We start from the raw sequence: 12,968 nt of genomic DNA on the forward strand, positions 1-12,968 counted from the left end.
CCAGTCATTGCACCCACTCTCATTGCACCCAGTCATTGCACCCACTCTCATTGCACCCACTCTCATTGCACCCAGTCATTGCACCCACTCTCATTGCACCCAGCCATTGCACCCACTCTCATTGCACCCACTCTCATTGCACCCAGCCATTGCACCCACTCTCATTGCACCCACTCTCATTGCACCCAGCCATTGCACCCACTCCCATTGCACCCACTCTCATTGCACCCAGTCATTGCACCCACTCTCATTGCACCCAGTCATTGCACCCACTCTCATTGCACCCAGTCATTGCACCCACTCTCATTGCACCCAGTCATTGCACCCACTCTCATTGCACCCAGTCATTGCACCCACTCTCATTGCACCCAATGATTGCACCCACTCTCATTGCACCCAGTGATTGCACCCACTCTCATTGCACCCAGTGATTGCACCCACTCTCATTGCACCCAGCCATTGCACCCACTCCCATTGCACCCACTCTCATTGCACCCAGCCATTGCACCCACTCTCATTGCACCCACTCTCATTGCACCCAGCCATTGCACCCACTCCCATTGCACCCACTCTCATTGCACCCAATCATTGCACCCACTCTCATTGCACCCAGCCATTGCACCCACTCCCATTGCACCCACTCTCATTGCACCCAGTCATTGCACCCACTCTCATTGCACCCAATGATTGCACCCACTCTCATTGCACCCAGTGATTGCACCCACTCTCATTGCACCCAGTGATTGCACCCACTCTCATTGCACCCAGTCATTGCACCCACTCCCATTGCACCCACTCTCATTGCACCCAGCCATTGCACCCACTCCATTGCACCCACTCTCATTGCACCCATCATTGCACCCACTCTCATTGCACCCACTCTCATTGCACCCAGTCATTGCACCCACTCTCATTGCACCCACTCTCATTGCACCCAGCCATGCACCCACTCCCATTGCACCCACTCTCATTGCACCCAATCATTGCACCCACTCTCATTGCACCCACTCCCATTGCACCCACTCTCATTGCACGATGCGTTGCAGTGAGCTGACGGGCAGATTGGGCCCCAATTGGGGTGTTTTGTTTCGTGCGAAAAAAAATTCAATCTTTGAAGGATTGTTTCTGACAGTTTCTAAAAGCCCTAAAACATAATAATAATACATATATATATATAATCGGCCACTTCTGCTGCTGCCCACAGGACGCAAGGTGTCAGATTGGGCTACTTTTGGGCTAGTGATGGCTGGGCTTTGGGCTACTAACGGCTCCCTCTCGCGCCGGTGACGGTTGGGGTTTGAATTTGAATTTGAATGCGGTTCCTCTCCTCTCTCTGTCAACCGTCTATCTTCCCTCCTTCCTTCCCTCTCTCTCTCTCTCCTCCTCATCTCTTTCTCCTCTCCTTCTCGCTCCTTCTCTTTCTCCTTGTCTCCTTTCTCTCTCTCCTTCCCTCCTCCTCTCTCTCCTTCTCTCCCCCTTTCTCTCTTCTCTCTCCTCCTGTCCCACCTTCTCCTTCTCTTCTCTTTCTCCTAACCTCTCTCTCCTTCTCTTTCTCCCAATCTCTCTCTCCTTCTCTTCTCTTTCTCCCAATCTCTCTCTCCTTCCCTCCTCTCTCTCCTTCCCTCCTCCTCTCTCTCCTTCTCTCCCCCTTTCTCCCTTCTCTCTCTTCCTCTCCCACCTTCTCCTTCTCTTTCTCCTAACCTCTCTCTCCTTCTCTTTCTCCTAACCTCTCTCTCCTTCTCTTTCTCCCAATCTCTCTCTCCTTCTCTTCTTTTTCTCCCAATCCCTCTCTCTCTCCTCTTCTCTCTCCTCTTTCTCCCAATCTCTCTCTCCTTCTCTTCTCTTTCTCCCAATCTCTCTCTCCTTCTCTTTCTCCCAATCTCTCTCTCCTTCTCTTTCTCCCAATCTCTCGCTCCTTCTCTTTCTCCCAATCTCTCTCTCCTTCTCTTTCTCCCAATCTCTCGCTCCTTCTCTTTCTCCCAATCTCTCGCTCCTTCTCTTTCTCCCAATCTCTCGCTCCTTTCTCCCAATCTCTTGCTCCTTTCTCCCAATCTCTCGCTCCTTCTCTTTCTCCCAATCTCTCGCTCCTTCTCTTTCTCCCAATCTCTCGCTCCTTCTCTTTCTCCCAATCTCTCGCTCCTTCTCTTTCTCCCAATCTCTCGCTCCTTTCTCCCAATCTCTCGCTCCTTCTCTTTCTCCCAATCTCTCGCTCCTTCTCTTTCTCCCAATCTCTCGCTCCTTCTCTTTCTCTTTCTCCCAATCTCTCGCTCCTTCTCTTTCTCCTTCCCCCCCTCTCTCTGGAGTTCCTGGCTCTTTGCCAACATCAAAGGTATCTTCAGGCCACGACCTCCACCTCCTCTGGACCATGAGCTTGGACAACCTGTTCGAGGAGATACTGGCCACGGAGCAGAAGGTTTTGGAGAGAAGACAGTTCCTCCAGGGAGGTGAGACTCCATTACTACACACCAACAAACAGCAACGCCAACAAACAAACAAACAACAACAAACAAACAGCCACAACAACGACAACAAACAATTACAAATAAACAACAACAAACAACTACAACAAACAGCTACAGAACACTTACAACGAGAACAATAAACAACTACAACAAACAACAGCTACAAACAACTACAACGACAACAAACAACTACAAACCACCACAAACAAACAACAACTACAACAAACGACAACAGACAACAATGACATCAAACAAACGAGCGCCTTTCCCATCGGAAAGATGTTCCAGCCAAGGGGGTGTTTCAAACCCGAGCTTGGAGTTGGGGAGGGGGTTGGGGGGTCAGAAGGGGAGGAGGGCGGGTGGGACCCGGGCCGAAGGCTTGGAAGAAGAGGAAGGTCTTCGACGAAGAGCCAGGTCCTCAGACGGGACTCAAAGGAGGTGATAGGTTCCCAGAGCCTGGAGCGGGAGAGGACACGAGCTGCGGAGTTCTGAATAATCTGCAGCTCTTGGAGGGAAGAGTTGGGAAGTCCAGCGAGCAGGCAAGTTGGCGTGACGAAAACGTGGATCAGGGTCTTGGTGGCCTGCAATGAGAGGTGATGGTGGAGACGGGCAATGTCGCGGAGCTGGGGATAGGCGAAACGGATCACGGCACAGATGTGGGGTTTGAATGATAGCTGAGGGACGAAGGCCACCGCGGTTCCGTATTGGCTCGGTGAGGAGTCGAATACAGACGTGAACAGTGATAATGTCAGCGGCTCAGGTGAGGAGGCGCTGCCAGGAGCCAAGTAGGAGGGCCTCTGTCTTAACATTCAGCTTGAGGAGGTTGGCTCTCGTCCAGGACTTGATGTATAAATAAACAACAAAAATATTTAGTGAGATTCTACTAAATATTTAGTTCACCAGGTATTTTAATATTCATATGTAACTTGGCAGTGTTATTGGTCTGGCTGACCTTGAAATCCATTTTGAGATTACATCTACAGAGTGATTCAAACTTAATAATACACATAATATTACATTTGTACAAGTGCGTCGGCCTGGCGCAGTAGTGGCACTCATCTTTTACCGAGAGGTTTGTCGGTTCAAGCCCCACGTCGGCACTTGGAATAAGATAGTCTAAGATGACACGCCAATGCAGTGCTGAGGGTGTGCCTCATTGTCGGAGATGCCGTCTTTCGGATGAGGTGTTATATATACTAAGGTTTGTGTTCAGGTGGATGTTAAAGATCCCATGACACTGTTTGAAAAGAGAAAGAGTTTCTCCCTGTGTCCTAGCCAACAATTTCCCCAAATGAAATTGGCCACTCACTTCATGGCAGTTTGTGGGACACTGCTGTGTACTAACTGGCTGCTGCTTTTCACCCACAAAATACATAGTCAATCCACTTTACGGTATATCCTGCAAAGCACTTTGAGACATCTTGAAGTTGTATATCAAATATATATCCATTGCATGCATTATTATATTTATACTAGGGTGACCATATTTTGTAAACCAAATCCACGGACGTATAAAAAATCAAACTCGGCACAATTCCTGATGCTGACGATACTGGAGAATGTTGTTGGTTTAATGGCTGCATTTCCTTGATTTGTGTCTCTGTCTTTAGAATGTTTTTGTGAGGTTTGTTGCTTATCCCAAGACAGGGGACATTTTCCCAGGGACACAATACATTATCCAGCGATTGCCCCCAGATATCAGGGACGTGTGATCACCCTAACTTATACAACACCTTTCACATTGGAGAGAATGTCTCAAAAGAGCCCGATGGCCACTTGGCAAAGCTCCCGGCGCGGTAGCTGGGCGGGTGTGTGTGTGTGTGTGTGAAAGGTGATCAAACGCAAGGCCGAAGTGGTAGCCCTGAGCCAGGTCTTGGACAAGGGAAGGAGTTGGAGGGAGTCCGGCCAGTATGACGTTCAAGAGAGCAAGAAGCAGAGCGGCTGAAGACTTCCCTGCCTCATCCAACCCCCACCCTGGATTCGCCGTCGATCGTGGGGTGCCACGTGAAGCAGAGCTGGTGCTTGCTGTTTTGCTGCAGGGGGTGACAGCGAGATAGCGGAGGGATTTGACCTTTAGAGAGCAAGGATCTTGAATTTGATTCGCACCGAGTCGAGCACAGTTGGGTAAGCTGGCTAAGCCTGGTGTGGGAGAGGACACGGGCTGCAGAGTTCGGGATAAAGTGAAGTGTAGTGAATGTGTGTTTTGTAGGCAAAAAAGCTCTGGCGCTTTTGCAAGCAGCAGTGTCCCACAAAAAGCTGAAAGCTCGCTATAAGTTTGTGTCTACAAGAGACACTATAAACTGCAGGACAAGAAAACAACCCTTTGTGGTTGGAAGAGGACCATTTTCAACAACTCAAGGCAAAATATCATTGCAGGACACAATAAAATCATTTGATTATTAAACTGCATAAAGGATTTCTTTATTAAAAGCCTCAATAGCTGCCACTTGGAAACCGCAGCAGTTCTCAATGTTGTTATTACAGCTACAATAATATTGTTGAGTTAGTAAGGAGTGAAATCAAGGGATGCAGCATAAGAAGCATTTACACATTTAAACTTGCACACCCATAATGTGCTGTAAAAATCAATCCGAAGAGCTGTCATAAACATTAAGCAAATTATGTCCATCACAGCATAAGCATCGAGGAACATTTCTGAGAGATTGATGTACTCGCTCACTAAATCATGCAACAATTTATTATAGACATTGAAAATGCTTCACACTCATCATCTTTGCCATCAGATGAGCACACAAAATCATATGCTTTGGAGAGAGTTGTCATTTTGCTTCATGATTTAATGATTAAAGCTGAGTCAGCCTTAATCCTGTTTTGATGTGCAAAAATACCCGTGCCACAATAGCTTCTCAATCTACTTAATCAGTGTAATTGCAATACTGCTTTTAATTGTCATTGTGTAATTGAAATGCAAACTGACAAATATAATGACCTCTGAAGGCATACAAATGACAGATTCTAATCAATCTTAAAAAAGGTTTTGCATGAATTTTGTTAGTAAAATAGTAACTAGTGCCCCCCCACACCCCCTCCCAAATGAACAAAAACTAATTTGGGGCAATGTTCTTGAAGAATTATGCAGACAAATACCAGAATAAAAGAATACACAATGATTGGCCTCCATAGAGATGTGTTGCAGTGAGAAATATTGAATACAATAGTAACAAACCCTAAGTTCATTTTTTAAAGATAGATTCATAGTTAGTGCACTTTATAAATTTTAATCCTCTCTGGGGAGGCATTTCGAAGGTATACTTTTTTATCAGGGTTCAACAGATGCACACAAATCTTGTGAATTGCAGACATAACTCTGGGATTATGGTCTGAGTTCACTGAACACTCAAGATTTGTTTTAAGTGCCGATCTGCTGACATACGATAAGTCTTTCAATTTTGATCATCTTTTGTTTCTTATCTAGTGAATTTATATTCCTTGCTGTGTCTGTTGCAGTGAAATCAGAAATGATCAGATGTAATGAAAAACTCAGAGAGGTCAAAGAAGAATTATGTGCTAACAGAATGACATTAGAGTTAAAGGTGAGTGTGTTTATTTAAATTGTGAAAACTAAGTTATTTTTAATAAGACATCTGCATATCTTTGAGCTATATAAGGCCCCCTCCCCCCCCCCACCCCTACATTTGTCTGTCCAGCCAGGGTTTCTCTGTTTCAATTCCTTAAAAACTAAATTGCTATTGAGCCAATTTCCACAATTCTGCAAAACTTAAATTTTAAGACAAAACTATTTTACAGAAAAAGACTAGGTGGAATTTTGGGCCTAAAAAAAGTGAACAAGCAATCTACTCCCAGGTCTCCATAGATTCTACTCTAAACCATCTGCTAAGAAACTATTTTTTTTAAATGTTGTATTAAAGGCTATATGCAGAACTGGGTCTTCGTACACTGAGAAAATTGATATTGGCTTACAATAAATAACTTTATTTTGTCAGTTTTTCACACTCACCCATTCACCACAACTGGTTGTTTTCTACTTGTACTTTTAAGGTTATTCCTTAAGTATGAATTTGCATTCCGTACTAGAAACAAAATACAGTACTGCAGTTCAATGTCTGAAAAATATCACAAGTAATCCTCTTTGTGTTTTCAGTTACATTAGAGTTAGCTTTTTTCTCCAATTTAAATTGAATTGATTTTACAATTTAGCAAGGAACAAGTCTATAATTTCATCATAGAAACATGCTCTGGACTGACAGAATATCTCCCACTCATCATTTGAATAATTACAAAATATTGTATTATAATTGTACACTGTACTTAATTATTCTGTTTTATGGCAAAGAATAAATGCTATATCAGCATTTTTGGTTTATTTATTGATATTTTTAATAGGACAATAATTAAATTTTAAAACTTGTCAGTTGGTTCACTGGTGTTCAAAGCTGAAAAATATTATTTTCACCCTTGTTCTGGCTGATATCCATTTTCTGTGCACCTAATCTTGCACTTGTCTATTTTCAATTTCGAGCCCTGCCAAAAAACAATTTTGATCCCCACCAATAAAGCCAAAAAACTTTTCTTCAACACTTCCTAAACTTAAATAAGAAAAAAATGCCAGAGATAAGTGTTCTTAAAATATATGCCACATTTGGATTCACAGTTGATCCCAGAACCTATTAAGGATAGAGCCAAGGAAGTAACTAATGCACTACACTAGAACCTCAAAGGAGTTAGAAAGAGGATGAATATATTTGTCAGATGATGTTTTGAATATTGTTCAACACGACATGTAAAAGGTATATTACCATTAGAAAAGTTATAGACAGACCAACAAAACTGATCAAAAGTGTAAAGGGACTTCGTGGAGTCCTGTAGCTCAGTGGTTAGAGCACTCGCTTTGCAAATGAGAGACCTGAGTTCAATCCCAGGCAGGACGAAACCTTGGGCAAGTTTCCTTACTCCACACACCTAATAATAATCCCTCCAAAACCAAACAATAATAAATTGGTCATTTTCAATCTACGACTGTTTGTGGGACATTGCTGTGTGCAATTGGCTGCCGCGTTCGCCCACGAATATATACAGTCAATTCACTTTACAGAATGTTCTGTGAAGCGCTTTGGGACGTCCTCCTGACGTGAAAAGCGCTATATCAAATGCAAGGATTATTATTGCTGTGTGCAATTGGCTGCCGCGTTCGCCCACAAATATATACAGTCAATTCACTTTACAGAATGTTCTGTGAAGCGCTTTGGGACGTCCTCCCGACGTGAAAAGCGCTATCAAATGCAAGGATTATTATTATTATTATTAACCATGAAAAAAGATTGGAACAATTTGGAAAGAAGGATATAGTTGGAGTATACAAATATAGGGTAGGGAAAACCTAGACTTCTTATAAAATAAACCATGACATTAGTACCAGAGGATCTAAATAGAATTGTAAACATGTGCAACACAGAAGGATGCTATCCGATATGACTTGTCTGTGTTAATGCTTCCTCCCTGCTGGAACTATCTGTTTTAAATCCATTCTCTTGCTCTTTTCCACAACCTTTCATATGAATTTTCCTCAAAGCATTTAACCAGTTTTCTTATAAATCCTTATATGGACATGAACTTCAGGAGACATTTGATAAATCATTCCACAGCAAACTCATTTTGATTCATGGTCTCCATATAACATTAAATTCATCTTTGTTCAACATCCTCTGCAAACTTTGGAGACTGTCACTGCTGTTGACATTATTAGATAGATTCTGCTATAAAAAAAATCACGAGAGTGACACTTCTAAAATATTACACGTTTGATACCATTTGTTTCACGTAAGGTAAATAAAATTACCCCCATACAAACCACACAATCAATGCCACATATTTTTTTCCCTGAAAAGATATTTATTCTCCATTTAGCTGATCATTTCCTTGATTTTCTTGTCTCAGTTCTAAAAAATCATATGGTGCCAACTTTGGGTAGTTAAATTTGAAAGAAAAACAAGTAAAAGAAAGTAAAAAATAACTATGAAATATTTTCTACTTTCTTTTACTTGTTTTTCTTTCAATATTAACTACCCAAAGTTGGCACCATGTGATTTTTTAGAAGTTTCTGGACAGATATTCTACATCATTTTCCTTCTTCAAAGATTAATAATAATCTTTGCATTTGATAGAGTATCTTATCACGTTGTCAAAACCTCTTAGTCTGTTCTTCTGGCTCCGGTCTGCTCCACATCCCCCGCCCCAACCGCCCTATCATCGGTGGTCGGGCCTTCAGCCTCTCAGCCCCGAGGCTCTGGAACTCTATCCCCCAGTGCCTTCGCCGCTTCCTCCCTTTCCTCCTTCAAGGCCGGTCTCAAGACCTTTCTCTTTGACTGTGCCTTCAGCTCTCCTCTCCACTCTCTACCCCCTCCTCGCTCCCTCCCTTCCCTCCCCTCACCCTGACCATTTCCCCCCAATGCTCGGGTCCTGACCCAACTGTCCAGTGCCTTGGGACGTCCTCCCAACGTGAAAGGCGCTCTATAAATTGAATCTTGTTGTTGTTCTTGAAAAATTCATAACTTGTAACCTTATCACACAAAATTGTTAATTTCGTATTATTGCAAAGAATTTTTATATTAAAACAGTTTAAATTTCCCCCACTAATATTTATTGCTTTAATTATTGCCTATGATTTGTTTTGATATAGATTGGTAAGAATATGGAGTCTCTCTATCAATGGTAGTAGAAACTTGATGGGCAGAATGATGGAAGAGTGTAGAATACATTTAAATTACAGCAAAGCCCTGTTACAGTGTGGGAGTTGAGGGCCATAAAATCCCAACCAGCCTTATATAAACACAAGCATTAGCTGATCAGTTCTTCTGCACTATTACATGACTTATAACTTGGCCAGTGACATTGCTCCGCATATGCCTACAGAAAGCTAGCTGCAAGTCCACAGGGCAACCACTTCCTAAGTATAAATCTGCATTATAATGAAGTCCTTTATATTAATAATAATCGTTGCATGTAATATAGAGTTCTTCACAGAATATTCTGTAAAGTGAATTGACTGTACACTTTGTGAGCGAAACACGACAACAAATTGTTTGTGTCCCACAAATAGTCGTGTACTAAGTGACCATTTTTTTTTAAGGAATTATTTCTCCCAGAAAAGCGATCCGCCATTCGATTAAACAGTCAAGTTCTTCATTACTGCTAGGTAAACAGAGGTGTGATGTAAGGAAACTTGCCAACGTTTCATTGCCGGGAATGGATTTCAGGTCTCTCGCGTGTGAAGCAAGTGCTCTAACCACTAAGCTACAGGACTCCACAGTAATGATGCTTTACTGTATTAAATTGAAAACAATGTCATATTGTTTACCTATTATTTGATAACAAAGTTTATCAACTTTAGCTTGATATGGATTTACCACATAGTTGATGATTATTGAACAATTGACTACTTATGAAATTCACAAAGGCAAGAAGCAAAAGATCTTACTTATTTCGATTCTTATTTCTCTACATTCCTATTTTTGGTGACCTGAATGTAACGTTTATTGGATTCTTCAAAGAAAATGTCTGAGGATGTTTAAAAGCATAGAGCAAACATTAATTTGGGTGTTCTGTGAAGGCAGATACCATATAGTTAGAATGTGAATGATAATATTTGCTTTTCATACCTGAATAGTTGCCTCACAAAGAAGATGTTGTTGTGCTGGTGTGAGATATTCGCTGGAGTTTAAATAGCAACATAACCATAATTATTCATTGACCTTTCCAGGCAGGACGAAACCTTGGGCAAGTTTCCTTACTCCACACAGAGCCTAATAATAATCCCTCCAAAACCCAAACTAATAATAAATTGGTCATTTTCAATCTACGACTGTTTGTGGGACATTGCTGTGCGCAATTGGCTGCCGCGTTCGCCCACAAATATATACAGTCAATTCACTTTACAGTGTGTTCTGTGAAACGCTTTGGGACGTCCTCCCCACGTGAAAAGCGCTATATCAAATGCAAGGATTATTATTATTATAGCATTTTTGTACTTTTTTTTCTGATGATGTTATCTGGCATTAAATCCATTTTAGAATATACATTTTTTTTCAGTGAATCTATGCTCTTCACATACTGCAGGGAAACTTGCCTAACTGAAAGGATGAAATTGAAAACTTTGAAACTTTGTACTGAAAAAATTCCAGTGTTCCAAGTTTATGAATAGTTTTCACTGGAATAACTATTAGGGTCGAATTTTATACAATAAATAATAATGATAAAATATTAATCCTTGCATGTGATATATCACGTTGAGAGTTTTGAATTATTTGGATTTTGTGGATAGTAGAGCTGGGGATTGCAATAGTCAAGGCCGGAGCTGACAAAATGGATGAGGGCACCGGTTGCATTGGTTCTAAGGTACATTATTCGTGAATCTTCCACACCCTGTGATCCCACTCTGGGTCGCAGTAGTTATAGGAATAGTGTCTTTGTAACTTCGAGACTATGGGTAAAAAGAAATTAGTTCATGTTGTTTGGGGCACCAATTATACATTCCTCTCCACGAATGGTTTTTCCTCCGGCCCCCGCACTGTCTCGTGCGGTGTCCCTCAAGGCTCTGTCCTCGGTCCCCTCCTCTTCACCCTCTATATGCTCCCCCTTGGTGACATCATCCGCAGACATGGGGTTCCACATGTATGCGGATGACACCCAACTCTACCTTTCCTCCTCTACCCTCAACTCCACGACCACCGATGTCCTGACATTGAGTCCTGGACGAGAGATAACTTTCTCCAGCTCAACGTGCGCAAAACTGAGGCCCTCCTGATTGGCTCACGTCAGTGCCTCCGCACCTCTGGCGCTGACAGCATCAGCATCCAAGGCTCCACTCTCCACCTCTCAAAGCAGTCAGGAACCTCGGGGTTCTGTTCGACCCTGAGCTGTCCTTTCTCCCTCATATCTGCGCCACAACTGGCACCGCCTTCCATCACCTCCGGAATGTCGCCAGACTACGGCACTACCTCACCCCTCACGCTGCTGAAACCCTGGTTCACGCCTTTATCACCTCAAGGCTGGACTATGGGAACTCTCTCCTCGCCGGCCTTCCCGGCCCTCCCTCCACACTGCAGGTCATTCAGAACTCTGCAGCTCGTGTCCTGTCCCGCACCAGACACCGCGACCACATCACTCCCACCCTCGCCCTCGCTCGCCTCCACTGCTCCCCATCCCCCAGAGGATCGAATTCAAGATCCTCATCCTCACCTACAAGGCCATTCACGGCCTCGCTCCCTCCTACCTCTCCGACCTGCTATCCCCCTACCTACCCGCCCGTACCCTCCGTTCTTCTGGCTCCGGTCTGCTCCACGTCCCCCGCCCCAACTGCCCTACCATCGGTGGCCGGGCCTTCAGCCTCTCAGCCCCGAGGCTCTGGAACTCTATCCCTCAGTGCTTTCGCCGCCTCCTCCCTTTCCTCCTTCAAGGCCGGTCTCAAGACCTTTCTCTTTGACCGTGCCTTCAGCTCCCCTCTCGACTCTCTACACCCTCCTCGCTCCCTCCCTTCCCTCCCCTCACCTTGACCATTTCCCCCCTGCTCGGGTCCTGACCCAACTGTACAGCGCCTTGGGACGTCCTCCCGACGTGAAAGGCGCTCAATAAATGGAATCTTGTTGTTGTTGTTGTTGAAGTGGATCAAGTGGAATCGAAGGGTTCACATGGGTGATACTACTGATTCTATGACAAATTATATCACGTCTTAAAGGGACATGAAGCTCATGATTTTTACCCAGGTAAATGTATCTACTGGTGTCGGAGCTTCAAACATTATGTGGAAAGGATTTAACTGAAGTCTCGCCAAGTTTGGTGATGTTTTTTTCAGGCCGATAGTCATGCCAGTGTGTGTAGCGCTATTGAATAATAGTCTGTGATAGTCTATAGATCATTCTTCATATGAGTAAACTGCATCGCTGTCAGTGAGTAGTATTTTATGTATGTTATCACTTTGGTCTTTGCATGAAGACTTTTTAGATTGAAGAGTTTGTTGACAGATCTGTAAAGGATACATAGTCCAACATCAAGATTTATGGTGGCAATAGTATTTTCAAGCATATCGGTGAAGAAGAATCGACATACATATGTGTGATTACATTTTTGGCATTTGCACACCACTTGGATGTTCAGAAACTTCAAGAAGTCAAGGTTTGTAAAACTGATCATGGAACGTTACACACAATGACAGTCAGAAAAGTCAAAAATGGATGGCAGACTGATATTGAATTATGGTGTGGAAACCTATCTTTAAAATGGATTACTATTCAAAGGCCTTCGACTTGTTTGATGATTCCTATATGAATGCGTTCTGCGCTGATCGACAGAGTACGTGTTGGAAACCGAAAGATCTTACAATGCAAAGGAGCTAAGTAATGTATATGGTGGCATTAAGGGTGAGTTATTCCAAAACAACCCTAAGCCAACACACCTTTCCTATTTAACTTTGCCGAAGATTGTGTATAAATTAAGGTTAAAAAATAGTTAGCACCCGGACAGGGTTGAATT

The 12,968-nt window shown here is 43.2% G+C and overlaps 1 protein-coding gene across 5 annotated transcripts in view; it reads left to right on the forward strand.

Moving 5' to 3' along the window:
* The window catches only part of ccdc172 (coiled-coil domain containing 172), a 46,502-nt gene that overhangs the window by 12,063 nt on the left and 21,471 nt on the right, over window positions 1-12,968 (forward strand). For 3 of the 5 annotated variants that reach the window (XM_007909160.2, XM_007909161.2, XM_042336973.1), the window contains exons 1-2: window positions 2,270-2,444; window positions 5,931-6,016. In XM_007909160.2, the coding sequence (XP_007907351.1) occupies window positions 2,366-2,444; window positions 5,931-6,016 (165 nt within the window). In that variant the 5' untranslated portion in view covers window positions 2,270-2,365. Of the gene's footprint in view, window positions 1-2,269; window positions 2,445-5,716; window positions 5,730-5,930; window positions 6,017-12,968 lie in introns of those variants that run through there. The other 2 variants (XM_042336976.1, XM_042336975.1) reach the window with 2 other exon arrangements.

The sequence above is a fragment of the Callorhinchus milii genome, unplaced genomic scaffold (assembly GCF_018977255.1).
Source record: "Callorhinchus milii isolate IMCB2004 unplaced genomic scaffold, IMCB_Cmil_1.0 Scaffold7, whole genome shotgun sequence".
NCBI lineage: Eukaryota > Metazoa > Chordata > Chondrichthyes > Chimaeriformes > Callorhinchidae > Callorhinchus > Callorhinchus milii.